Below are 26,061 nucleotides of genomic sequence, written 5' to 3'. Positions count from 1 at the left end.
GATGCTCCCAACACTTGTCTTAACCCCTTGCATACAACTGCAGTCTGTTAGCAACTCTCAGACATCAGTTACGCAGGAGAAAAAAACTCCCAATTTTAAACTCCGGCACACTGAAGAGACTTAACGGTTGTCAGGATAGTCTGTCACATGTCTTCAGATTTTTATACTTTGAAACTAAATCAACAGCTTCAAGAGACATAGAAGCACAGCTTACTGCGGTTGGAAGCAAGCAGACCCCTTACACAACAGAAGGGCCTACAAGAGTTTTCCACTGTAGTGCTCTCCCTACCTGGGTGGCCAATAGCTTTCTAAAAGGGCAGTTTCTCCTACTGCGTACCTCCGACACCAAAAATTTGGACTGACTGATCCACCAAGAGGTTTCACACACCTGTAGCAGCTAAGCCTGGGGGTGATAAGCCTAAGAATTAGCTTTCTAGACTCCCCCGGGCTGGGCAGTGTTCTATCTGCGCGCCTGTCTTTCTGCAGGGTGTATTTGTGCTCACCACGACAGGTCCTCCATCCCTGCCGAGACCTCAGTCCAAAGGCTGCTGTCACAATAAGCCTTATTAACTGTCCTTACCAACTCGTCCATTTTAAAGCAACTTGGGCAAAATAACACCTATTCATGTGTGCTTCATTAGTGATGTTCAGATCGTTACAGAAGCCAGATTCTTCCACGTGGGAGCTACTCAACAGGAGAATGAAATACCATAGGGGACAGAAATATTACTGTCTCAGATTCCTAGAGTGCACGTGCTCCATTTATTTTTGGAGGGTGGGCTTGTCAGAGAGCAAACGTCTTCTGACTTCAGGAGATCCCTCTCTACAGCAATGCAGTGACTGCGGCTCACAGGACAACTACTAGTCCAAGTCATTGACAGAGGCTAGGAGTACAGACGTGTTTTATTAGGAGTTGAGAAATTACCACTTAAGTCTTCAGGGTAACACAAAGATTTCAAAAAAAAAAAAAAAAAAAAAAAAGACAGTTTAATGAACTTAAGTAGTTTTGTTGCAGATTCTTCTCACTCAACATCAGAGAGAACTTTACCAGTATGTTGTAAATCTTCCTATTTATAAAATGGTATCCTTACTTTATACAAAATACCATCTCTTTATGGTTTCCCTGCTGTGTCATATCCAAAATATATTACAGGATAATATATTTTTTCGGTTTCAATATAAAAAATAGCCCATTTTCTGGTGGAGATAAGTCATGGAAAAAATAAGATAAAATAAATACCATTTAACAAACATTTCCGTTTCCCACAGATCCATTTTCTGTTACTATCTGGCAATATTTTTTCTGTTGCTCTTCCTTGAAAGACTCCTTGACCTTTTTCCTTTTCAGTCCCCCATCCCTGAAAGACACAGAAGAGAAACAGCCTTAAGCTTACTTCAGCTTCAAGGCAGAAAAACGTTACAATATTTGGACTACGTAGTCAAAGCAGTTTTCACTCTAGGTGTTGGCTTTTGCAATACAATGCTAAATGATCGGTACTACCAAATCTTACCATACAATGCAAACAAGGCCTTTCCTTTAATGCAGCATTTAACAGGCAAATAATTTGTTTTCACCAAATACTACCTGCTGTCTAGATCCACTTGTCAGCTCCATTTCTCTTTTTATACTATGTTAGTCTATTTATTCTAGTGGAACCGTTCAAGGAATAAAATAGAATTTTCTGACTCAAGAGTCAGTAAGGGTGATGGACTACAGCCCAAGCAAAGCAAACCGGGAAGAAGTTTTAAAAGATTCCAGGCTAACGTTTCAGAATACAGAACACCTAAATATGCTTTAAATCCAACCTCAAAGGTGTTGCTTCTTACCAAGGAAGCACAGACATTCCCCCCCGAGCAGCGATGACAGCCTTCACTCTGTTGGCAAAGTGAACAGCATCTTCTTCTTCCTGAAAAAAAAAAAAAAAAAATATATATATATATATATATATATATATATATATATATATATATATATATATATATGAGTGATTTGCTTTACAGGTTCAACAGTTTCTGCATGTCCCAAAGCGATACGTTTTGTCAGACAGCAGGCACTTGGGTTTATGCCAGGCCTACAAGCCAAATGTGACCTGCAGGGCGGTTCCAGCTGGTCCAAGGGAAGGCTACCTGGTTTGCCACCATTCGGTGCCGAAAAGAACTAAGTGGGAGGCTCCGTGGTTTCTGGGGCAAATCTCAAACAACACACAGCGTGAGGTCCCAGCTCTGGCCAGAGCAAGGGATGCACCTCCTCCCAGTACTTCAGCATGATGCTGAAGCTGGGAATACACTGACAGGATCACCTTGGAGGAGATGGGGTGCCTTGAACAGGGTTGGGGCCCCGATGTATTCAGGATCAGCGAATTATTCTGAGTTCACAGGCATCTGTTTGCCCAAACTGCAGAGGGCTGAAGATACATGCATTACACCAGCTTTCCTGCCAAGACCGGGGCCAACCAAAGGCCGGGGTAGGAAGCACTGCTGGAGCAAAGGCCTTGACCGCTTCGTCAGCGTCAGGTCAGTATGCAGGGGCCGTGGGCTGAGAGGCTGTGCCAAGTTGCGGGGTACGGCCGCTAAGCGGAGGATTAGCTGGATGTTCTGTGGGGCTGAGAAACAAGGGCGTGGGAGGAAGCTGTGCAGATGGAGGCAGAGGCGGGACACAGAAGATGGAAGCACCCCAGTATGGAGTGAAGAGAAGGCTTGAATCTAGGTATCACTTCTGGATGAAAAAAGGAATGTCTGTGCCATGATGAGGGGCAGGACTCCTGCGGCATAAAACCACATTTTAACATCTGTTCTAGTCTCTGGGAGCAGAGAAAAGCAAGGCAGCTGCACCCAAGTGAAAAAGCTGTTTGGGTTAACCCACATAAATCCATGCTCACTTCATTTTAAGACTACAGCGTTGCTTTCTGGCCTTTGTCGATTAAGTTGTCAATAAAGATGTGCAAATGTAATGCCAACACACCGTGCGTAGTAATGCAGACTTCCTTTAGACAATATTTTGCAAGTATTTTCAAAACTTACAAAAGCGTAAGTACCTCCTTGACCATTGGTGGCAGATACCACACGTTACAGACAATAGCCCAGCTGGTCATCACATTAAAAACATAGGTCATCATGGAATACTTGGTGCTGTTCCAGAACGCATCTCCAAAGCGGGGGTCATACTGGAAGACAAGAAGAATAAGCAAAAGGGCATCGTCTGCTACCTTAGCTTAAACCACGTAAGCTGTTCTTTTTTGGCCATGAAGTCACAGTTCAACTTGTTAAACCACAGGCAAATCTAACCACACCTCCTAAAAGTAGCCGTAAATTCAGAGTAAAGCTCCACATTTCAACATTTATTACAAGTTTATAAGAGTTAACCTTTACAAGCGAGGCAGGGCCTCAAACTGTGACAGCACCATTGAAACACATCTCACCTATAACAAGATAGATCTACTCAAAACGTAAAGACTTGTCTTCTCCAAATATGCAGACTACAAAGGTTTCCTTGAAAACACTCACACCGGTTTTAACAATTTCCATGAGGTTAGGCAACACTATAGTTCCAGAAAAAGTAACTAACGTATCTAGAGCTAGGGTGGCTTGGCTAAAGCTACTCAGAAAGCCTTGGAAGTACCCAGAAGAGTTCCTTTATCCCCAAAGCCCACAAGAGGCAGGAGCCCTATGACAGAAAGAGCAGGCAGAACCAAACATGCAGCATAGCAATGGCAACTGTGGTTTTGAGGTTGCTCCTAACCAGTTGTAGAGACACTCAGTGAAACGTTTTCCATACTGTGCTGAACTGCAAGACACTGCACACCACGGAAAGATTCCATTTTCTCAGGGCTTATTCAGTACCTTATTCACACAGAACCACCCCCTTTTAAGGCTTTATACATGAACAGCTTTTCTCTGACATGAGAAGCTTCTGCAAATAGTCCTTCCACGTTTGGAAAACTGCAGATACATTACCTTGATTGCTACTGGGTGGATGGTCCCTCCTACCTCAAAGCTTCCCTTCTTAAACATCATTACTGATGTGTTGTTTATGCAGGTACCTGGCCAGAATTAAAGCAGATGAAGAGTTTAAGCCAGGAACAAAAGTATCAGCAAATTAATCCTAAACTATCTTAAGGTGATGTAAGATACTAAAGGAGAAAGTAAGCTTTAGTTCCAAAACATAATCCCAGAGCCTGTTCTCTCTTCCATTATGCTATATAATAAAGCAAGTAGACTGTCGTAAAATACTAGGATTTGACTTTTAATATCTCACAAGAGCTAATTAATTCTACAGACTAAAAACAAACACCTCATTTGTAAAGACTGGGTACAGTAAACTGCACTTAGTGGCAAGAAGCGAGAAGAGCAATAAAATCAATGTAGTTGTTTCCTACCTTCTGGGAAAATCAAAATGGGTAATTTGGCCTTATCTGCAATGTGTTCTCTAATTCTGTGGAGAGAAAATAAAATTTCAGTGTATACTCCATATTTGTATTTGGCCAAGAACCTAAACATCCGTTACAATTGCAAAAGCAGGTTTTCTACAAAATCTTACGCAGTTTTATTTCACCATTTTAACCAATTAACACAAAGCCAGAGAACTTGAAGCATGTAAAAATCTCTTCCTATTTATCTTCGAGAAGTTCCAGTTGTGAACACAGTCGAAGCTCTCTTTTGACTGAAGCATATTCCATATTTCAAGTTTTCATGCCTTCTAGGTTGATAACTCAGTTTTACATGATTCTCTGCATCTAGTTAAGAGATAGGCCATTATTTTACTACGTTTGCTGCATTGCTTAAAAACAAATGTATTACCACTAAGCAGACTGCTGACACACAAAATCTGTTGTTTTCATAGAATCGTCATGGTTGGAAAGGACCTTTAAGATCATTGAGTCCAACCATACACACACAAAAAAAAACCCCAACAATAAAGCCCAAAAAAACCACCACCACAAACCAACAACCTACAATCTCTGCCCTTCAGAGCACGCCCTGAAGTGCCACATCTAGACATTTCTTAAATACCTCTAGGGATGGTGACTGAACCACCTCCCTGGGCAGGCTGTTCCAGTGCCTGACCACTCTTTCAGTAAAGTAATTCTTCCTAATATCTAATCTAGACCTCCCCTGCCGCAACTTCAGACCATTTCCTCTGGTCCTGTCATTCTTCACCTGGGAGAAGAGCCCAACACCCACCTCTCCACAACCTCCTTTCAGGTAGCTGTAGAGGGCAATGAGGTCTCCCCTCAGCCTCCTCTTCTCCAAGCTAAACATGCCCAGCTCCCTCAGCCTCTCCTCATGTGACCTGGTCTCCAGACCCCTCACCAGCCTGGTAGCTCTCCTCTGGACCCGCTCCAGCACTTCAATGTCCCTCCTGTACAGAGGGGCCCAGAACTGAACAGAGCACTCGAGGTGAGGCCTCACCAGTGCCGAGTACAGGGGGACGATCACTTCCCTGCTCCTGCTGGCCATGCTATGCCTGATACAAGCCAGAATGCTGTTGGCCGCCTTGGCCACCTGGGCACACTGCTGGCTCATGCTAAGCTGGCCGTCCACCAGCACCCCCAGGTCCTTTTCTGCTGGGCAGCTCTCCAGCCACTCTTCCCCAAGCCTGTAGCGCTGCATGGGGTCGTTGTGACCAAAATGCAGGACTCGGCACTTGGCCTTATTAAACCTCATACAGTTGGCCTCGGCCCATTGATCCAGGCTGTCCAGGCCCCTGAGACACCTGTCTTTCCTATGACTCAAGACCATGCAATTCCTATCCAGTCTGCATTAAAGAACAAACCCAAAGCATGAGATATCAAAAAAAGGAGAGAATGATCCAGCATGGAGGGACTGTCTCTATTTCTTTAAGTACAAACTGTCATAGACACTTACTTAATGTTAGCTGCATCGCACCTTATTTCACGAAGATTTAGGATGACTAAGAACAGTCTCTGTAACCACCTGAGAATATAAGAACTGCCATACTGAGTCAATCCTGTTCGTGTCCTTAAAGTCCAACGTGCTGTCTCTGCCAGGGATCAATACTGCAGGCCTGGAGAATAGTATAGGCATGAAGCAAACATATGAAGACACTTCTCCAGGATGCTCTTCCAGCTTCTGGCAGCTTGGTGGTACCTTGGTTGGGTTTTTTGTTTGTTTGTTTTGTTGGGGTTTTTTTGCTACAGTCAGCCTCTGTATCTTTACAAGCCTTTATCCTGTACTCCCAGCAGATATAACCAGCTTCAGTGTTCAGAGCTGATGAAAAAATGTACCAGGGCAAGGCATGATCTGGGAAGCAGATGTGCTGACAGAACTCAGATTTCTGCTCTGACATCCTAAATCATCATCCTTGAAAATGAACCAACAGGCTTCTGCCTGTGGCCCGCAGGGCGACTGGGGCAATGTGGAAACCCCTAGAAGTTACAGGGCAAACAATCAGAAGCTCAGTAGATGATTGCTACATCCTGCACCTTCATTGATGGAGCGGTTCCAAAGGTTACACTGATGACAACCTACAGCTGCCCACCAGGGAGAGACACAGGGCAAGAACAGTCTCAACTCACGCTTGGACCTCACAATTACTAGAGCTGACAGGACAATTAAGCAAACACCTCACTACCTTACTTTTTCCTCACCAGATGACGGTCTTTCATTTCTGAGCGTTCAAACAGAACATGCTGAGTAGTTTGCATGCAAGATTTTTGAATAAGTCCCATAAGCCCTCCGTGCACCTGGCCAACCTGCATGAAGAAAAGAAACTGGTTACTATGCAAACACACAGTCACTTAAATAATAAAATTCTGAACACAGACGCATCAGTTTCTAAGCTTGCTCACAAATACTGATCCTCTTGTTCAAAAGTGTGCACGCATCTGCCTGTGTCTATTATTTTGCAGTCCTGAACATGAGTTTGAATGCTATCAAATTCCACTCTTTCCACCAGTAATTTTATCCTCTTATCCAACATTACATTTATGGGCATCTCAACATTACCAATATTTACCAACTCTCTTGTTCATACCAAGGAATAGCATCCATCACTGGCCAGGATTAGAACATCTAATGGAGATGTGTGGTTGGCTACACAGATGCCTCCTTCCTGCGGTCTGTTTTCTCTGCAATGACAACCATAAAAGTAATTATTTCATATTTCTTCTCCAGACTGCAGGCCCCATCAGGTGATCCATCCAGCGAGCATATATCCACAAACGAGACTCTCGGTGCCAAAAGCATTTCAGGCACCCAGCTTATTTGCAGGTCCATAGGAAGTGGAAGAAAACATTTTAAAACACTAATATTACCATGATATATGTTGAAATTTCTGGCAGTATATTACAGCAGATAGGTCATCTTTCCTCACACTTTCAAGAGTCCTTTCACATTTCAGTAGTTTAGCATTTCACCAAAACCAGTTTACTTTTAGCTGAGGAGACTTCACTGGAGTAGGCATTTTAGCTGCATAAGTTACCATTCATAGAGACATATATTGAAGAATATTTGGACGCTAAAATTCTAAAAGCAAAGACACTAGAGCACGATTTTGCTTGTTTTCTAAAGCACAAACAAAAAGTATTTCAGAAGCCTCCATTACATAAAGCTCCACCACTAAGAAGGCAAGATACTACAAAAACTGACTGAAATACCATCCATAACTTACTTTAGGAGAGAACGTGAAGAATTAGTTACCAAACAAATCGGCTAGTTACCAAACAAATCGGCTAATAGAACAGCTGAGCATTTTATGGCAATGTTCTTGTGTGCAATTATAACAAGATCACAGCAAACACTGAGAAAAATGTCTACATGTATATTTAATTAAGAACACAGTAGTACTACACCTTTGCATACCCTGCCAATAGACAACAGAAAATGCAGCAGGGCACGCAAACGTCTTGACAGAGACTAGATGATCCTAACAGCTTCTTGGATCAAACCACACCATCATAGTATTTGTGCGGTAATGGATTAAGAGACTTGAGACATTGAGTACTGTACAAAAATCAACACCAAACCAACGAGAGCAGGGCGGCATCACTCACCTGTTGTGGAAATGAACAAGACCACTTAGACATCGGATACCTAACGCGGCACATATCATCTGAACCTGGTTGCCCAGCCAGCATTTAACTCTAAAAGAAATGAAGCCATACATACATTTCCAGTTCTACGCAGTCACTCATACAACAATGTAATGTAAACCCTCCAAATTATTCCCAACAGCTGTTATTACGAAGACCATACTAAGAGGATTCATTGCACTAACAATGCCACGCAGGAGGAGCTTATCGGGTATCAAAGATATTCTTGTTCCATGCTTCTACTGTCATCTATTCTAAACCCACCAGATTCAAAGCAGAGAAGATAACAGTCAAGGTTTTGTTCTACAGATTTTTTCTCTGGAAGCAACTGCTATTGACTCATTCATTAACATTATTCTAATATAAAAATATTTAGCTGGTGAATCACGTTTGAGTTCTCTGCACTGACAGCACATAACAATCTCAGTTTTAATAAAGAATTGCTCAGGACAGATGATTTACTTGCCCTATTCTGACTCAAGTAGAGCATACCCTGTTTTCCGCTCTAAGACATGCTTCCAGCAGTATCTACCTGGCTTACGTTGCATGTCCACTTTCAGGTGCCACTGGTCTCTCATAGTGCTCTCTGAGTTTACAGTAGAGAAAAAGTCACCCCAGGATAGTCCACATTAATCCTCTGGGCTCAAGCAGATTTATATTCCAATACACTAATTTAAATCCTTAAAGAAATAAAAAAGAAGTGGAAAGAGTCCTTCGCAAACACCTACCTGCCATTTGGAAACTGTCCTACTACCGTAGTGGCCAAGACCAGCAAGAGGATGCTGAAAACAGCCAAGCAGACGCTATGAAGTAAAATAATCTTAATTAAATGCTAAGAAGCAAAACTGGAAGAGCAAGCAAGAAAATATTTTCTTTAACCCTTTGATCCATTTCTCAATGCTTCCCTCCACTATTAATAGCATCTAACTAGCAATACAAACCAGTTAAGGCCAACAGGATAGTATGAGCATGTTTTCACTCAATTAATCCTGCCCCGAGTACAAAACCTTGTGCTGCCTGGAGCCTACCTTCCAAAAAGCACTGCACCCTGATTGGAAGCTATCACACGGTAAAGAAGTCACCATGTTCAAAGAGGACAGCGAAGAGCGGCTAGTGTTCTTTAATGCACATGAGATTTCTCAGTGCCAAAAGGGACTCATCGTTTGATTGTTAAAAAGCAATCCAGAAATTTCAGTACATATTTCCACCCCAAGCAATGAAAATTAAATATCTTTGGTTACTAATGGCTAAGCAAAACCAATATTGAAGCCATTTCTATATAAAAGTTGTCTTCTTAAGCATCGTATCTAAGTCCACACACAGACTTATGTGCTCTGCCATGTGATTGACTGATATAAAAAAATATCTCTATGCACTGCAGCCATGTTTTAAATATACTGTCCTCCCATCAAAGGAATAAGACATTTTAAGAGCTCCTGTTCTTTACAAGAACACAGGAATACTTGTAACTGTTTGGTCAATATGATAAAGGCTGGTTTTGCTTAGAAGAAAGTTTTAGAAGAATTTAATACATTCCAAGTGGATGTCTCTCTTTTCCATCCGGCCCTGTGCTCCCTGAACATTGGCTTTGCTTCAAATCCCAAGTGTTCAGCACACAGTCTCCCTGTATTAGACGGGTAGAGCCCAATCCTTTTAGTTGGCACAGTTGTTATTTTACATAACAAGATCTCCAGATCATTTCCATAAAGTTTTGCTGGATTTTACAAACAAATTAATTGCTAATAAAACATATGGAACATGAGAAAGGTACATCTTCAGCACCTTTTTCTTTTCCCCTTTTAGGGATATTTGAGTTTCGATGGCATCTTAGAAAACACAGTCTTGCCAGGTTCTACTTTCTGCACTAGTCAATAACATTATTTCACATCTTTTGTAGAAAGTAACACAAAAAAAACCAGGTACCAGCAAATTACATCTGGCTCACCGAAAAGGCATCAGGAGACAATACCGAATTAGAATCCCAACAACCCACACAACGGTCAGTTGCCAGCTGACGTGGTGCAAGTTGGCATTGGTTCTGCTGAGGAGATTCCAGGACACCAGCTCCTCAGAGAAGAACCGTCGGGTGACTTCGTCTTCCGCAACTGCCTCGCACCCCTTCTTGGAGAAGTACATAACATCAGCGAGGCTGAAGCGTCCTCGGCGCTGGCCAGCAATCTCCTCTTCCATGGAGGTTTCCTCTTTCTGGATGATCCCTACATGAGGAAATGAGTCTTCCTTCCACACAGTGGAATGGACAACACGGATTCCAAAGAGAGTAAAATATATGTGCTTTTTAGAATCAGCTCTCCTCCTACTCCAGGCACCTTCATTGCATTGTTATGCCTCATTTATGTACTGGCATTTAGTTTCACAAGTTAATTCTCTAATCTTATGCCATATAACACCACTAAATTGTTGAAGAAAGGAGAAAAGCACTGCAAATAAAAGCTTAAGCACAACACCTACTTCATTGTCCTTTACCAAATAACATATATCCGCACACCTAGAAATGTCAACAGCACACCGCCAAGACTGCAGACCCCTCATGGTGCCTTGACTCAAATTCAGGCAGTGTTTGCAGAGTTGTTGTTCTTGCAGCTGTTGATTAGTTTTACTTTTTCACAGCTGTAACAAACACCTTCCTCTGGTATTTTTTTTCTCTGAGCCTTCTGTCTTCCCCCATCCTTTTTCCTTTAAGAGTCAGTTCACTACTGAAAAACTTCAAAGTGTCTAGGTTTTTTTCCACCGAGATATACATAGTGTAACACAGAAGCATCGTGCAGGAAGAGTGACAACACGTTCGTGCTCCATATCTGTAAAACTACGCCTCACAGGAGGGCCACACAGCAAGTCTCAGTGACGCTTGCTGAGATCACTCAGGCCAGATTCTTATCTGTCTGGTTAGAGTGACTAAAATTGGTTTCGATTCATACCAGCTAATGCTTGGCTTTTTTGGTTGGTTGGTTGGGGTTTTGGGGGTTTTGTTTGTTTGTTTGTTTGTGTTTTGTTTTGGGTTTTTTTTTGTGGGGGTGGGTCAGGTATTGGATGACATTAAGTATGTATTATTCAAAATACATTTCATTTACCTTAATCAACATACTAACAGGATCAGAATCACAACGCTTTCCCCCAGCTGCCCTTCAGTCAAACCTTCAATGTCCAGGAAATCATCAGACCATCATTAGCTGACAAACCGAGCAGCCTATGTGACTAATGACTAAAAATGGCACTACAAGTAAAAGGATTATTATGAGAACTTAACCCAGTCCCCTCTGGTCAAAGAAGAAAGGAAAAACAGTTGGAAAGAAAAAAATAAATAAGTTACTCTCTCAGATTTTATCTGTGGGTGGCGTAGCTCCTTTACTTGAGAGACACAGGGTTTTTGCATGCTAAGAGTTACAAGAAGCAAGAAAGAATCCATACAGAGCAATATCAAGGGCAAAGAATACTCATTCCTCCTGATCTTGTAAAGGGAGAGCTGATGGGAGTCAGAAAGTACAAAATACTCGTGAAGACAGGGACAGCTTCCTAAATGCCTATTAGCAATGTCTGTCTATACCCACACTAGCCTCTTTTATTCAGACGACACTATAATTCACAGATTATCTTGCGTATAACATACTTAAGGTCTCTTTTGCAAGTTAGTAACTTCAGCAGTTTCAACTTTGCCCATCAAACTCCATTTTGGCCATTCCAGTTTTCTTACTTAACATCACATGCAATTTATGTTTCTGTTTACTCTTTTCTAGGCAAGATATTAAAATAGTTGCCTTTTTACAAGACGAAGAATGCCGTGTCACCTTCGTTCAGAGATCTTACCAGTGGAGATTAAATTTTCAAGTGCCAGCGCCTTCTGCTTTTTTACTCCCTCCTCAATCTGCAGGGCGGCCCACTGTTCCCAAAACAAGAAAAGTAGATGTTGATGGTTTTCATTTAATTATTTCCAGGCATTTTGTAATTACCGTAGGTGAATTGCCTGAGCCTCTTTTATTGAAGCCAGGTCTTAGATTTTCGTTTTTCAAATTCAGCCTGAAGGCTGTCCTGCATGCCTCCTGTTTCGTTTGTTACATAGATTACCCTTTACCACTTTCAAGAAAAAATTTTTGGCTCAAACTTCTTTTCAGGACACAAGCAGCTGTTATTTTCCTAGAGCCCCACAAATTACTGAGCTACCTAAGAGAATCTATGAGGTCCACAGGTCCAAAACTTTCTCTTCCCCAGTTAGCTTCAGGCAACAGAATGATGTAAAATACTGTCACTAACACTAGACACATGCTGGAAAAATAGATCTAAGAATGCATTTTAAGGAATAAAAGATATTACCACAGTTTTAGGGCATTCATGCAGTTTCTGTTACCAGAAAACAGAGGCGGGGCCATTTCGTATCCACAGTATTTCCAAAGTAGTGGTTTTGGTAATGAGCTTTCGCCATTCCCTGTATTTACCTTTTTGAGCTAAACCAAGTTTCTCCTCCCTGTGCAGAGCAGCATAAAACTCCTCCATCAGCAAATCGAACACACCAATATGCCTAATTTTTGAAGTTTTCAAAGTTTTAAACGCTTTCACCATACATGTATAGACATATAAATAGTAGCTCTGGCGAGCACTAGATGTTCCTGTACTTACTTTAAGATATCTGCACTAACAAAGGGTGCTTGCGCGTAGGCTCTGCTCATTATTAAGGAATCAATGACCCACTCAACTTCTGTCCTCACCTGCTATTAAGGCTTCCCACCTACAACAGATAAGGATGCTTCAGGAGAAACCCTTGCTAAACAGTTTACTTCCCTGTGACTGACACGCACAGCCATTTAAGTAACCGTGAAGCTTGATCTCAGTCTTCACCACATTATGTGTTGCATGTGCCAACAATATTGACTAGCTTTTTGCCATCCTTAAGTTTTGCGTGCCCTCTACCAGCTCTGACTGTAGCTATTGAAGTTTAAGTCAATAACCAAAAGGGGGCACTTTATCACAGCATAATTAGGGCATTTTAGTTACCCCTAGCTGACTTCTTTTTTTACCAACCACCTTAAAAGGAAAAAAAAAAAAGAGAAACCAGAACAGGCAGTGATGTGTTATTTTAACGTCCATGCAAATCATCTAACACCACAAAAAAATACCCTCGAAAAACAGACCTTCACCTTGTATATACTTTCCAATTATTCCCTAGGAAAGGTGAACCAGTACATCATCTGTCTCAATTTTCTACAACGCATTCAGAATTGGGGAGCCAGGGGATGTCATGAAAACAGCAGCCTGCTCACTGAGACATGAAAGAGCATACGGTATAGGAACAATAATGCTGCAAAAGAGAGTAAAGGCAGACATGTGGCAAACTTAACCTCTTTATAACGTCCTCAACCCTTCCCCACTATCCTTTAGGATATAGCATGAAGGAGGAAAAAAATAAAAATCATCTAGCTTGGCAAATAAAGCCTTTTGCCGTACTCTCTGCTTTCCTGTCTCCTGTTTACCTGTCTACTACCCTTATCTTGCCTATCATGGTCCTGCTACATGAACAAGCACCTGCTAGTTGGCAAGCGCTGCCAGAAATTAGCTTGATCATACTGTCCCCAGGGATTTAGAATACCTCAAGGAAGGTGGCTTTTCAATCCCAGGTAGAAAAAGGGTGATAATCACAGACCAAACTGACTCACAAAAATACGTTAGCTAATTCAAATGAACAAGACAAGTCAAAACCAACAAAAATTTATAAAGTTCACTAGTAAAGTATGAAATCCTGCCTCATAGCACAGAGAGACAGCAGGACAAAAATGGCAGCCTGTAATTAAATAGTCAGTCGAGGCTACAAAGGCAGAGAACAAGGCAGATGAAGAACTTTGAATAGGTGAAGGGTTACACAGGGCTTGTTAGCATGGAGAAAGAGAGAGCATAAAACAGAGGCCTACGAAGTCTGGACTGGCACAGAGCAGGGCCATAAGGAACCATTATCCGCTTTATCTTCTAATGCAAGAACTGGGGAGCATCGTACGAAAGTGTTGGGCAGGGCGTATGAGCAAGAAAAAGGTAATATATTTCCACAAGACACAGTTAAGTTGTGGAGCTCGTTGTCCAAGACACATCGCCAGAGATCATCTGAAATGGGAGTAGTTACAGAAAAGCACCGATGAAAGTTATCATGGGACGTAAACTCATGGGACTGACCCGACAGAGTAGTTTCTACTTTGTTCTGCATTTGGTGGCATCCGTATGTTTAATTTGTTTTTAAAATATGAAATAAGGCTTTGTGATCACCTTTGTTTTGCACAGTATTGAGACAGAGCTGTCATGCTGGTCTTTGTTGCAAAAGAGTAATGAAAGGATGTTTTAAATACCTTACAAAAACACAGGTGTTGCAACTAACACAGAATTTAGGTGTTAAATGGAGCAACTTTATTCCTGAGTTGGCTGACCAAATGAGAATCCAGGTGCCGTGCCTTCCCCCCCTCCCATTTCCGAAGTGATGAAGACACACAGAGCCCAAACATCCAGCAGGTGATCCCAGCTGGAAACACTGAAGACTTGCGGCTTAACTCCAATGGCCCATTTGTTTGAGGCTTCCTGTAATTAAATGCTGAACAAAATAAGGAGACCTAATACTTTGTTGGATTAATTACTTTCTTCATGGTACATGATATGAAAAAATCAATACAACACGGAATGTTCATTTTTAAAAAATATCACTTCTTGTGGTTTTTCCTTCCTTTTAAGTACAGTTCAGTGTGTTGCTCGGTACTCCCTTTTTCCATACTGTGTAATAACTCAGTTCAGTTTTGCCTCTCTTCCTCTGTGTTCTCATATTTTGCTACCTCTTCTCCCACGTTCTCACAAAAGTTTTTTCTAATCACTCATTACACTGGCTTTTTTTTCCAATCCTCTTCTTGGCTTTGTTCTCATGTGTAGCAAAGGCCTTGGGGCAATTGCTCCATGTAAAGTCTTCCAATATAATTACAAAGAGAAGGTCAGCAGGTTTTCAGTGCAAGCTGAAATCACCTTGTAAGATCAAGTACTTACGACCTTTTCATCCAACAGTCCTTTCTGTCTGGCCTCTTTTCCCCTTTCACGTCCCAAATAAGAACCCAGATGAAATGATCTGTATATTATATGTAGGAGTTTACAGCACATTATCTACCCCAATATACAAGTGAGCTATCAATTCAAAGAAACCCACAATTAGTAGCTGGTTGATGTCTTTCCTACACATCAGTATTTCTCAAGAAACAATCCTCAAATTTCATACAAAAGCTCAGATCTCATTAAATTCCAGAAGATTCTTGGCAAATGGAGCTACAGCTGTTTAACACATTTATTCGACTTTCCACAGGACTGCGAGAGTATGGTGTAGATTTCGTTCTAGCAAATACATTTTCTTTTGCAGCTGCAACACTAAAGAGCTGGAATAATATCCCTAGCACAGCTTTGCTAATACCACCATTACCACCAAACCCCATTACAGATAAGAAAATACAAAATTTAGAGAAAACTCATTATTTCACAAATAAAAAGCATTTGGGAAAGAATAGCCCTATTGGAAACTAAGCCAAATTAATCTTTATCATTTCCAGAAATACTTTAAGGATAAATTAATGGTAATAATAGTAATTATGGGCTAACAGCTATACAACTGAGAAATTACTGTCTTGGTGATCTTTTACTATTATACTATTCATATGCCCTAAAAAAAACCCACCAAAACAACAAACCAAAACACCAAAACGAGAAGAAAACCACAAACAAAAACAATCACCCCCAAATTTTCAAACCTTGAATCTTGCTTTTGTAAAAAGGCTTGTTTTGTTTCTAGAAAACAAGTATCTAAATTCCTTGATGGAGAAGCAGTAAAGGGTAGAAATTCTTTCCATACATAGACTACATCTTGCCCATTTGTTCCAGTCACTGTTCACACTGCTAAAACACTTCGGTGAAGTCAGGAAATCAAAATTACTTATCTCATCATATGCCAGCATTACTCATTGCTTAGTAATAGATACGCAAACTTGGACCTTATCCTAAAACACCTAGAGCTCACAGCAAATTCAGCAAGGGCTACAGATATGCTTTCTTTGAAAACACAACTTGGAAAAGAAAAAATATCTTTTGACGTCAGTCTCTACCCTTTTGTTTTTCTCAAATTGACAAAACATGGAGGAAAATAAAACATGTTTGCCATCTACCTCCCAATTTGCATAGTCATTTACAGCTGTAAGAAGCAAATCTAAAGCGTTCTCAGATGAGAAGTTTTCAATTAATTGTGCTGGTCTACATAACCGACTAAATCAAACGCAACACAATGGAGAATCCAGTCATAGTGCTCAAGGCTGGATCAACCAGTAGTTTGGTACTTCCAAGAGCAATCCTGCAACATAGCCAGCAGTGTGCCAATACATAACTAAGCATCTGCTCTCATCATTTTCAGCATAGCTATCAGCTAAGGCGTCCTATGCCACCATGCAGGCTAACAACAGAAACCAACGCCTTTGTGCATTACCCCATTAGCAAGATCTCAGACAGATAACGTCACAGCTAGAAATGAGTCGACACTTCACTAGGCTATCAATGTCAAGTTGTTCATTTCTCGAACAAAGGGTGCATATAAGCCTGCTTTAAAGCTAACTTTAAAGCAGGAGTTTCAGCCATATTCTGGTGAACGAGCCCCAGGACTCCCAGAAAAGGCCCAACAGTTGCATGCACAAGCTTTTACTCAGCATTTCCCAGCCCTAACGTTACTTCTGAAGGCCCCAGCACAAGAAAAAGGCACCTCTCCTTCCCATTTCCCGCCAAGATAACTCTCAGTTACGCTTTTGGCACAATGAGAAGCACTGAGGGATACTTCAAAGAAAACAGCTGAAATTAATCCTAAAATAAAAACTGAGGCAACTCCTTTTTTGCCCACAGGACTGTTAGGGAACAGTTTTCAACTAAAGAAGAAAACAAGCCAGCCTGAACTGCAGTACATGGAGCTGTGCTCTCCCTGTTATTAGCTGTTGCAGCAATGGGGAACTAGACATAAAAGGCTATATCTAACTGCATAACCATTAACTTAATTACTTCTTTTTTGATAGATTAATCATCCACATTGTGAACACAAAATTATCATGCTCCTAACGTGTTACAAAAACTATGGAAAGGACAACATTTAACACGCTTTTCCAAAGTGAAGCGCCTTCCTTTATCAAGCTCCACTGAGTGGGTCAACTCAGTGTCCTTCAACGTTATGAAATGCACAGGGGAAAAAAAATCCCAGAACTTATTTTAATATCTCTCAACTGCAGCAGCAACACTGTCCAAAGACCTTCTCAGGTTTGTGTTTGATGTGAGACACCTGATGAAATCAGTTCCAAGGCCATGAGCCTCTTACTCAGGGTACCAGTAAGAATTTAATTAACATACCACTGGCTGATTAAAAGAAAAAAAAAAAAAATCACATATAAAAGCCAATATTACATACAGCCACTACAGGCAGTCATTTCCCATTGACATCAGTATCTGAAAAAAATAAGTAACCCCTAAAGTTTGCAGCCATATGCGTTACGCTAAATGATGTTCATACAGCTGAAGACAGTCTCTGCTCAAGAGCTCTTCATCGGTATTAAACAAAAAAAGTCAGAAGAATTCTAAGACAGAAATAAGACAGAATTAGCAAGGTAAGATGGTCGTATTAACTGTATCACATTGTTATAGACATACTGTACTGCACAAATAGATGGCTCTAACAGCTTAATAATAGTGACAATACTAGTAATACGTTTTCTGCCATAAGTAGAAAGCATATTCATGCAAAGCGGCTTTACGCCAGAAAAACAAAGTTAATCTACTGGAAAATGGAAATGCTTCACTGTTCAATATGATGAATTCACAGCACCTACTTTTGGCCACTGATGGATATGAAAAGTCAGACTTGAAAAATTAAGTGCAATTCTGGCTTATCAAAAGCCCCAGAAAACTTTTACCGGTCTCAGCAGAATCACAATATTAGCCATGACCTGTTAATCTCTAGAAAAATTACACTTTTAGAAGGTTGCATGGATTCCTTGAGTCTCATACAGCAGAACGTGTGACTGCTGGATCCCCTAGGTTTATAACTGGAAGAAGCAAACACACAGAGTCAGTATTCTTACCTAGAACAGTACTCACTAATATCACGCAATTCGAATAACCCAAATAAAACCACTGAAACTTATATAATTCTAAAATACATGCTCTTGTTACTTACCAACTCTTATAAACTAATACGACTTTTTATTTAATTGTCATGAGAATAGCATGAAATATGCTAACCAGCTTGAACTCGAAGCAATATATCATTGAATATATTGGAATATATTTCTTTAACCCAAGAAAACCTCAAACGAGTACTAGATTATAACTTATTATAACCCATTAAAGATATCATTAAAGACACCATTAAAAAGAACTATCATGGAAGTTAAAGCTGCAAACAACACATCCAAGTTAATGAAATTATTTTTGCTGACTTTCATGGCATCTATATCAAATGTACAGATTTTAATTTTTTTATTAAACATGTCCTGTAGTAAACACATACCTTTTTAACCCAATTCTGAACTTACCTCAAATATTTTTATTACAATTTTCACATAGAAATGAGAAATCCCCAATGACACTCTAAACATCGAAGGCAACAAAACTAACACCACAAACAAAATCATCCAGATAGACAAAATCTTGCCTTCTGCAAGGCCATGGCCCTCTCTATTTTCTTCCATGCTTGCTCCTTCAAAATGCCAACCCGCTGCCTTTCTGAGAATAAATGCTCATCTGTAGTGGAGAATCCAGCAAGCTTCAAGAGACAGAGGCAAATAAAAATTACACATTCTAAGAGCCAAATCTATCTCTAGGAGAAGACTACTGTCCTCTGAAGCCTGACACCACAGACACCCTCAGTGATGATGCAATTTCTACCCCTTGTCCCACCCTAACTCCACCCACTTCCTTTTAATTGACAAGCATTTACTCAACAGATATAATACAAGGGATAAGAAAGAAAAATACATGGTAAGTAATAATACATATTAACATAATAAGATGCTGCCAATAAGGAAACTTGTCAATGTGTCAACTGGTTTTCACAAGGCATCCCACCAAGAAATTACAATACAGAACCAAGCAGGTGTGGTTTTCAGACCGCCAAAAATCATCTCTTCTAAAACTCATTTAATACCCACGAAGCACTTCTCCAACTGACATTTGCTCAAATTAGTGACTTGTTTAGTCAGACTTTCTGCTTCATAGCAAAACAACTACTTCATTTTGATATTTCACCAAAGGAACCAAACTGAAGCTTGAAGTGCAAATCAGGCTTTTTTTTTTTTTGTAACAACTGTGAAATGAAGATGCAAATTACAGCAGGCAGAAACTGACAATACAATAAAACCTGCCCCCTCCACTGCTCTACAAGAAATTAACCAAACTGCATTACAGGGTTACAAAATACACTGGTGAAATAACAAGTCCCTGTGCATCTATTTGACTACAGCATTTAAATACAATAGATAAGCAGGTTTCTCTTTCTATCCTATCAAATGTCAATAATTTAATTCAGTACTTTTTAGGAAAGGCCCAGTTCAGCTCCTTACACCAACCCCTCTCCTGCCTTCTTGTCTGCATCACAAAAGAAACAAAGGTGAATAACTGTATCTCTAGAACCTAAGAAGAGCCCACCAGCTGCTCATTTACAGCCTTAGGAAGAATAAATTAACTAACCTTGGTGGAATGTGCATTTAGGGCATAACTTCTGAGAGTGATATGTTGGTCCAAGAAAGATCTTTCCTTTGTACACGCTTACATTAGCATGTTTGTCTAAAGCTGGGGCTGTCCTTTTAAAATATCTCCAACCCCGTGTGCCACTGTTTGGCTTCTGTCGTGGACCAGCCTTGGTATGCGCAAACTGGATCTCTTAAGAATGAAAGCAGACCCAAAAATCCCCTGTAGAAAGTGCCCTAATACTCTCCAGCCAGTAACAGAAGCAGAGATACACGAGTGGGCTGCAGCACTGCTAAAGTCCTCTAGTTTATACCATGCACCCAGGCACCAACGAGCAGGCTCCTGACATGTCACAAGCTCACGTGATACCACGTCATGCTTCTTGTGCCATATGAGTCAAGTAGCTTTTGTATCTTCAGATTTGCTGTCGAATGCCATCCCTCAGGTCTTTGTAACTACATCGCATCTTCTTCAGCAGTCTAACTTTTCTTTTGCTTTTATTTATTTGCTTTACCTTCTCGCCCCTTGCTGACCTCTCTCTGAGCCTTCTGTATCTTCTACCAAACCTTGCTGGGTTGTTTGTCAATTGTTTCTGCCTTCCCATTGCTCTTTCTCTCAACAGCGACCTCGAGCCCCTCACTGTCCCAGTACACTGCTGCTGCCAGGCACACCGTTACCGACTGTTTCTCACCTGCCTCACCAAAAGGCTCTAGTTCTAGGCTTGTCTAGGAACGTTTGATTGTTTGCAAAACAGCTTGTCTCACCCCTTTCTGTTCAGCTGCCATTCCTTACGTTCTAATTTCTGGGCTCTTCCTTGAGTGGCTTGCCCTGCTAACACGCGTTCCCTAGGGTGGCATAGGGTAGAGAGCTGGATGAGCAGGCGTTGATCTTCTAGCACAACGCAGCGCATCTCTGAATAGCTATCCTCAGCACAGGGGATCGGTATGCGTGTCGTCTGGGTGCTAAAAACTTCGTGGGTGGGAGGGTGGAGGTAGTTTCTGGGACCTGATTTGAAGCAGGAAAGGTGGGCGAAATGAAGCATTGATAGCACACTAGGAAGTCACGGGAAGGTGTGGTGACTCTCTTAATGAGATGCCTCAGCAATAAGCCTAGGCACAGAAAAGGGGGGTAATTTCTTAAAAGAAGAGTGGTAAAGACAGACTTCCCTACCCTGGGGGGAGGAAGAAGAGGTTTCCTCTCCTCAATGAGGGAGAATTGTTCTCCATCCTGTGAGACTTTACCGTTTGCACTGCCTGTCTAACCATTACAAGGTCATATTCCCTGCCACACCAGGAGCACAGACAGACACTGTAATTCTTCCTTGACACCTTCTAAAAAAACAGACAGCAAGCAAACCCGTCCCATGCGAACCCCTCCGTCATGCTGAATGACGGGACTGCAGCTCTTTGTCAGCTATAATTTTCCCTGGCAAACCACTCAGTCCAAGACATATGAGGTTTTCTGGGGGCTTCTCAGACAGCTAACGCAGGCGTATCAAAAGAAAAAAAAAGCAGAACAGGTTTGGAGAGGGAACAAATGAAACAGAGGGGCTTTGGCAGTCTATTGCTTTTCACCCAACGTGTCATATTTGCCACACAGCAAGAGACAACTGCGACACCCATTCCACTCAGTTTGCTTCTGGACACGCAGCACCGCAACAATCCACTGCAGTGAAAGCATCACCTTGAATTCATGGGCCAGCCTGGGCGCACCAGCATCTTGCGGGGCTGTGAAAGAGGAGGCCGTAGAGATGGCATTCCCACATAAAGTCAAAGAAGATGAAGAGTTGCTAGTAGCCTCTCTACTGAGGTAGTCAAACTATCTAGCCCAAAGGCACTACAAGATCCATATGGCCAGGTCTCTTATCTTTATTCTTTGCTTTATCTGCTTTATACCTCCTGAAATTATGCAAAACATTTCAGTGTTCTTACTGTTCTCTTGCAAACCTTTAACACCACACGGTTTGGAGCGTTAAAAAAAAAAAACAAAACAAAACCAAAACAAAACCCAAAAAATAAACACTAAAACCACCCAAACTGGGAACGACACCAAAATCAAGACAAGCCTCTATGCCTACCTATTAACAGTATGGAATAAAAATCCTAATGCAATGGAAAATTGCCCCAGAAAGCACTAAAGAATGAGCTTGAGTACTGGCATTGGTCCAGTCAGGACCAAGGAGTTCAGTCCTGGTTAGTTTTCTGCCAGAAGTGGCTGGCAAAGCTTCTAAAGCACCCTTCTGTTCTTGGGCTCATGAACATGGCAACAACTGAGACATGGTGGTCAAAGCAGGTCTACTTCTTAACGCCAAAGCACTCAGGATTGCTATAGAAGTAAATCTGGACTTGAACTTTATCTCTGCCCTATGTGAAGGCAATGCACTTGCTCGTGATGTGAAGAAGAAAGGAAATTCTTTATTTCTCCAGGCAATTCATAACACAGCTTCCTATTTTCCAGTCAGAAAGTTGTTATACCCCCATCACAATCATTGATTTTTTTATTATTATTTCAAAAGAACCACTGAAAGGTACGTTTGTTGAATTCCAGTATTAATAGCCATGCATCCAACACTATGAGCTGAATAACTACAGCACTATAATCTCTTCAAGAATTAGCTCTGCCACCCACTGACTAAACAGAGCTTCTGCATGTCATTCGTCTGTCCTTCTTGCATTTATCCCTCTTATCAATAGGCAGCCTGCTGCAGTCGTGTCCATTTTGAAGCTGGGAGAGACACTCTATCCAGAAGCGTGAAGGTAATTCAAATAAACATGCAGCAACAGAATGTCGTTTCACTCATTTGTAAGGTCCAGTAAATAACAGCTGATGAATTTATACCAAATAACTATAAGCAGTTCTTCATGACGAAGTAGCCTGTATGTCAGGAAAAGTCATCAGACGCTTAATGTGCAAAACTCTCTGTTCATTTGGAAGAATGAGATCCAATTTAGAAAAAAAGGGATGCTGCTGACACAGAAGGAATTCAAGAACAAAGCTCCCTTTAATTTAACAAATCTCAAATTGACACCTGCAAGCATAAGAAATTCACTTGAAACAATGAAGATATTCCTGGTCTCCTCGGGAAATAAGAAGGAGATGGAGTGGGTGTCAGCTGCCTACTCTTGGCTCTCGATCCTTGAGGTCTACTCATTCTACTGATTTCTTATTATTAGGCAATGTTTTGCAATTGTCTGAGGGAACCAGAATTATGACCCATTTATTTTTTCACTGCAAGGAGAAGCAAACACAGCACTGACCTCTGTAGCACTGCCTATCTGTAGCACCTTATATGGAAGGGTTAAATTGGATATAAACAGCCTTTTCCTGCACAGGAGTGGATATACAGCAGTCATCTTTCAAGCAGGTGCATATATACACTGTGAATAGATCAAAACCGCAACAGACCCTAACAGCTTTCAAGGAGCACCACTGTGGTTTTGCCTTCCCTCTGATACGTTACCTCCTGCAGACGTGGACTAGAAAGAACAATCCGCGTGGCCTCTAAAGAGGAATCATACAGTCACAGACATTTGGGGAACCACTCGTTCCACGTATACCTCCTTCCTGTCCAATACTAACTATTCCAGTCACTCCAAAAGATGCCTGGAGGGATGTCCTAGAGGAAGGTTTGTGGCCAATACTGGCCTGCCTTTTTTGTAATGTCTTTCCTATCAGACTACCAGAACATCATATGTCCCTAGCACATAGTGTTCCAAAAGAGCACTGACGCATCAGCTTCAGCCAGGTGGTGCTTCAGATGTTTTAAGTAATACAGTCCTCACAGGCTAACAAAGAGATATTTCTACCTGAGGCAAATGCCAAGAGGCTCCACGACTATCAATCATGGTCAGACTTCTATCAGTTGATGCGGGTTTTTTTCACAGTAAATATACAGGGTATATTATTTACCTGGTTTGAGTTGCAACATCATCAAAAGCTGCTTACATCTAGAAGTACACCCTAGCATTGTCATTAGGCACATGAAGGTGTTACTATTGCTAAAATTGTTCCTCTGACCCCAGTTGTAGGACTCCCTGGTATTTCTATGCAAGTTTTGCCATGCTACAAAGTGCTACAAGTTTTGCCATGCTAGAAAGTGCTACGTGTAGCAAAGTGCTACAAAAGCAGCAAAAATCTAATTAGAAAAGCCCTGTAAGTCAATGACACAAAGCCAAGAGAGCAAACCTGGGCTGATTTCCCAGCACCTCTTAACATCCAGGGGTGCTGGGGTGATGTTTTGCAGGGTAAGAAAGTCTTTCAAACAGGACTGACCAGGGCATTCCGCACTCCAGTAATTCTGATGTGTGTACTCACACATGAAAACTGCTACGAATACCTCTTTTTCAATTGCAGAACCTTATTTATCATATCGAGTAGCTTACAACAGGCTTAGTCTTTCTATCACAAAAGCGGGAGGTCAACTACATGTTCTGACTACATTTGTTTACCTCAGCAACGTACCCATCGGACGTGTAGGCATTACATGACCGTCAACAAATCTCTCATACATTGTCAATATAAATCTTGTATACAGTTTGCGTCTCATCGCTGCTGAATGCAATAGAGTAATTTGTCAATGCCCAACATTTATTGCATGGATTAGATGCATAAAATTTTCTCACAGCTCTGGCTTAGGAGCGACTGCAATCACAGCACAGGGTCCTCTGGAGCAATTTCTGAAAGATATCAGCATTCATGTCCGCTTTCATAATTTTCTTCACAAATAGCTATGGAAGCTGGTCATATCCATCTGTTCTTGTTGTCTCCACCGTGGCAACGTGATCCGTAATGGAGTCATTTGTTGCAATGTATCACTTCAGTTGTGTTGTACTTATTACCCATTTGTTTAATACCACATGGCCTGCATTGCAAGAAACGTATACTGGCTCTTTCCCATTAATCTTGTCCATCATTCTGTATGATCTGGAGACTCGTCACCCCCTTATTTAGAGATCTAGGCTATTTATGAGTGTGTTTAGAAATAAAAGTCTTAGCTGGTCCCTTTCTCCACTGCGACAACAGATAAGAATCACAACAATTTCCCTCTTCTAAATATTGTCACCATTCACGTATATTTAAATAATACTTAAGGAATTTTATTTAAATGTAAATATGCCAGAACTAACTATTCTCCTTCTAAATCCTGTCAACAAGTTCTAAGGGAAAAGAAATTTTACTAAAAGAGTTAACTTTATATGCAACCTAAAAATAAATGCACGAGACCCCAGAATCATGGAAACACCTCTTGGAAGACCGCAGGAGCACATATCCTATATCAAGAGTCAGGAAATTAATGTCTAAGGCTGAGTATGCTCACCTATGGTGCTGGTGAAGGATGAAATCAAACATTTGCTCTCCTGAAGTGAAGGGGGAAAACTCCTGCAGCCTTTAGACCAGACCTCTGACGACGTTTCAAAGAACGCTATCACTTTTAACTCTCCCTTCCTGAAACATTTTTCTAGAGCTTTCTTCTGGCTGATATGGTTAGGAACACCTGCTAGAATGTGAAAAAAATACGTTACTACAAATATTAAAAAGAAGTAAAATGTGACTACTGGAAAAATGCAAAGTATACATCTGCAAACTCAGTCTATACCTTAGGAAAAAGTGGTACAATTTGCCGCTGTCTGATTATTGTTTAGCAGTACCACAATTTATTAGGTTATTAACTCGGAAGACTCCCACCACGATCCTGAACAGTACAGTGCACCTCCAGACGTACTCACAGCTGCATGTCCTGTTTCAAAAGGTACAACCTTGTTACGGACCGGAGCTCAGCCAGTGCCATGCCTTCTGAGAGCGCAGGCTGGCATGACACAATCCTCCCACTCCAAAGACATGAAGACAGCTCGCTCCACCCGCGCTCCCCGATGGATGATGCGGGCCAGGCAGCTCGGTTTAAATGCTGGCTCGATGCCTTACTAAAGCTCGTAGTACAGATCAACGAGGTCTCTAAGTGCAGATCCTGTGGAGCCATCTCAGGTCCCAGAGCCCGCAGGCAGGCAAGCGGCAGGCCTCACTGGGGCCAGCACACTCCACCTTGCCCCCGGCAACGAGCCCTCGCTGCTGCTCCTCCAGCCCTTCCCTCCAGAAGCCACCCGTGAGACGCCGGGGGGCTGAGCAGCCTTCCTCAACCCCAGCATTGCTTCACCTTAAGGGTAAAAACAAACCGGCAGCTTAGATTTAAGAATTACCCCGTTTCAGGGAAACCGAAAGGGCTAGTTTATGGCGCGAGCTCCGCCGGGCAGGGGGCGGGAAGAGGCCGGGAGAGCGAGGGAGG

General features: G+C 41.6%; 1 protein-coding gene across 5 annotated transcripts; it reads right to left on the bottom strand.

The window, feature by feature from the left end:
• Positions 1–987: 987 nt before the first annotated feature.
• Positions 988–25,507, bottom strand: LOC134516704 (glycerol-3-phosphate acyltransferase 3-like). 5 transcript variants are annotated; one of them, XM_063337196.1, is made up of 13 exons: positions 25,378–25,499; positions 25,099–25,278; positions 11,874–11,946; positions 9,997–10,285; positions 8,780–8,854; positions 8,013–8,102; positions 6,995–7,088; positions 6,598–6,713; positions 4,377–4,432; positions 3,955–4,040; positions 3,036–3,164; positions 1,828–1,907; positions 988–1,358 (listed from the first exon to the last, which is right to left on the bottom strand). In XM_063337196.1, the coding sequence occupies exons 4-13, from the start codon at positions 10,239–10,241 to the stop codon at positions 1,244–1,246; spliced, it is 1,086 nt and encodes a 361-aa protein (XP_063193266.1). In that variant the 5' UTR covers positions 10,242–10,285; positions 11,874–11,946; positions 25,099–25,278; positions 25,378–25,499; the 3' UTR covers positions 988–1,243. The 5 variants fall into 5 exon arrangements, with proteins under 5 accessions (XP_063193266.1, XP_063193265.1, XP_063193264.1 ...); XM_063337195.1 differs by having other exon boundaries at positions 9,997–10,267; XM_063337194.1 differs by having other exon boundaries at positions 9,997–11,946; positions 25,099–25,275; positions 25,378–25,507.
• Positions 25,508–26,061: the final 554 nt, after the last annotated feature.

Source organism: Chroicocephalus ridibundus, chromosome 5 (genome assembly GCF_963924245.1).
Source record: "Chroicocephalus ridibundus chromosome 5, bChrRid1.1, whole genome shotgun sequence".
NCBI classification, from domain to species: Eukaryota; Metazoa; Chordata; class Aves; order Charadriiformes; family Laridae; genus Chroicocephalus; species Chroicocephalus ridibundus.
This window is presented reverse-complemented; position numbering and strand designations above follow the sequence as displayed.

Bases quoted from the DNA above. Each gene is read 5' to 3' on its own strand.
- LOC134516704 (XM_063337194.1), bottom strand. From the start codon at position 10,241: ATGGAAGAGGAGATTGCTGGCCAGCGCCGAGGACGCTTCAGCCTCGCT. The intron at 8,855-9,996 runs GTGAGCCAGATG...TTTACTTCATAG, and splicing joins TGTCTCCTGATGCCTTTTCG to CGTCTGCTTGGCTGTTTTCA. The intron at 3,165-3,954 runs GTAATGTATCTG...CTTGTCTTCCAG, and splicing joins TCCACCCAGTAGCAATCAAG to TATGACCCCCGCTTTGGAGA.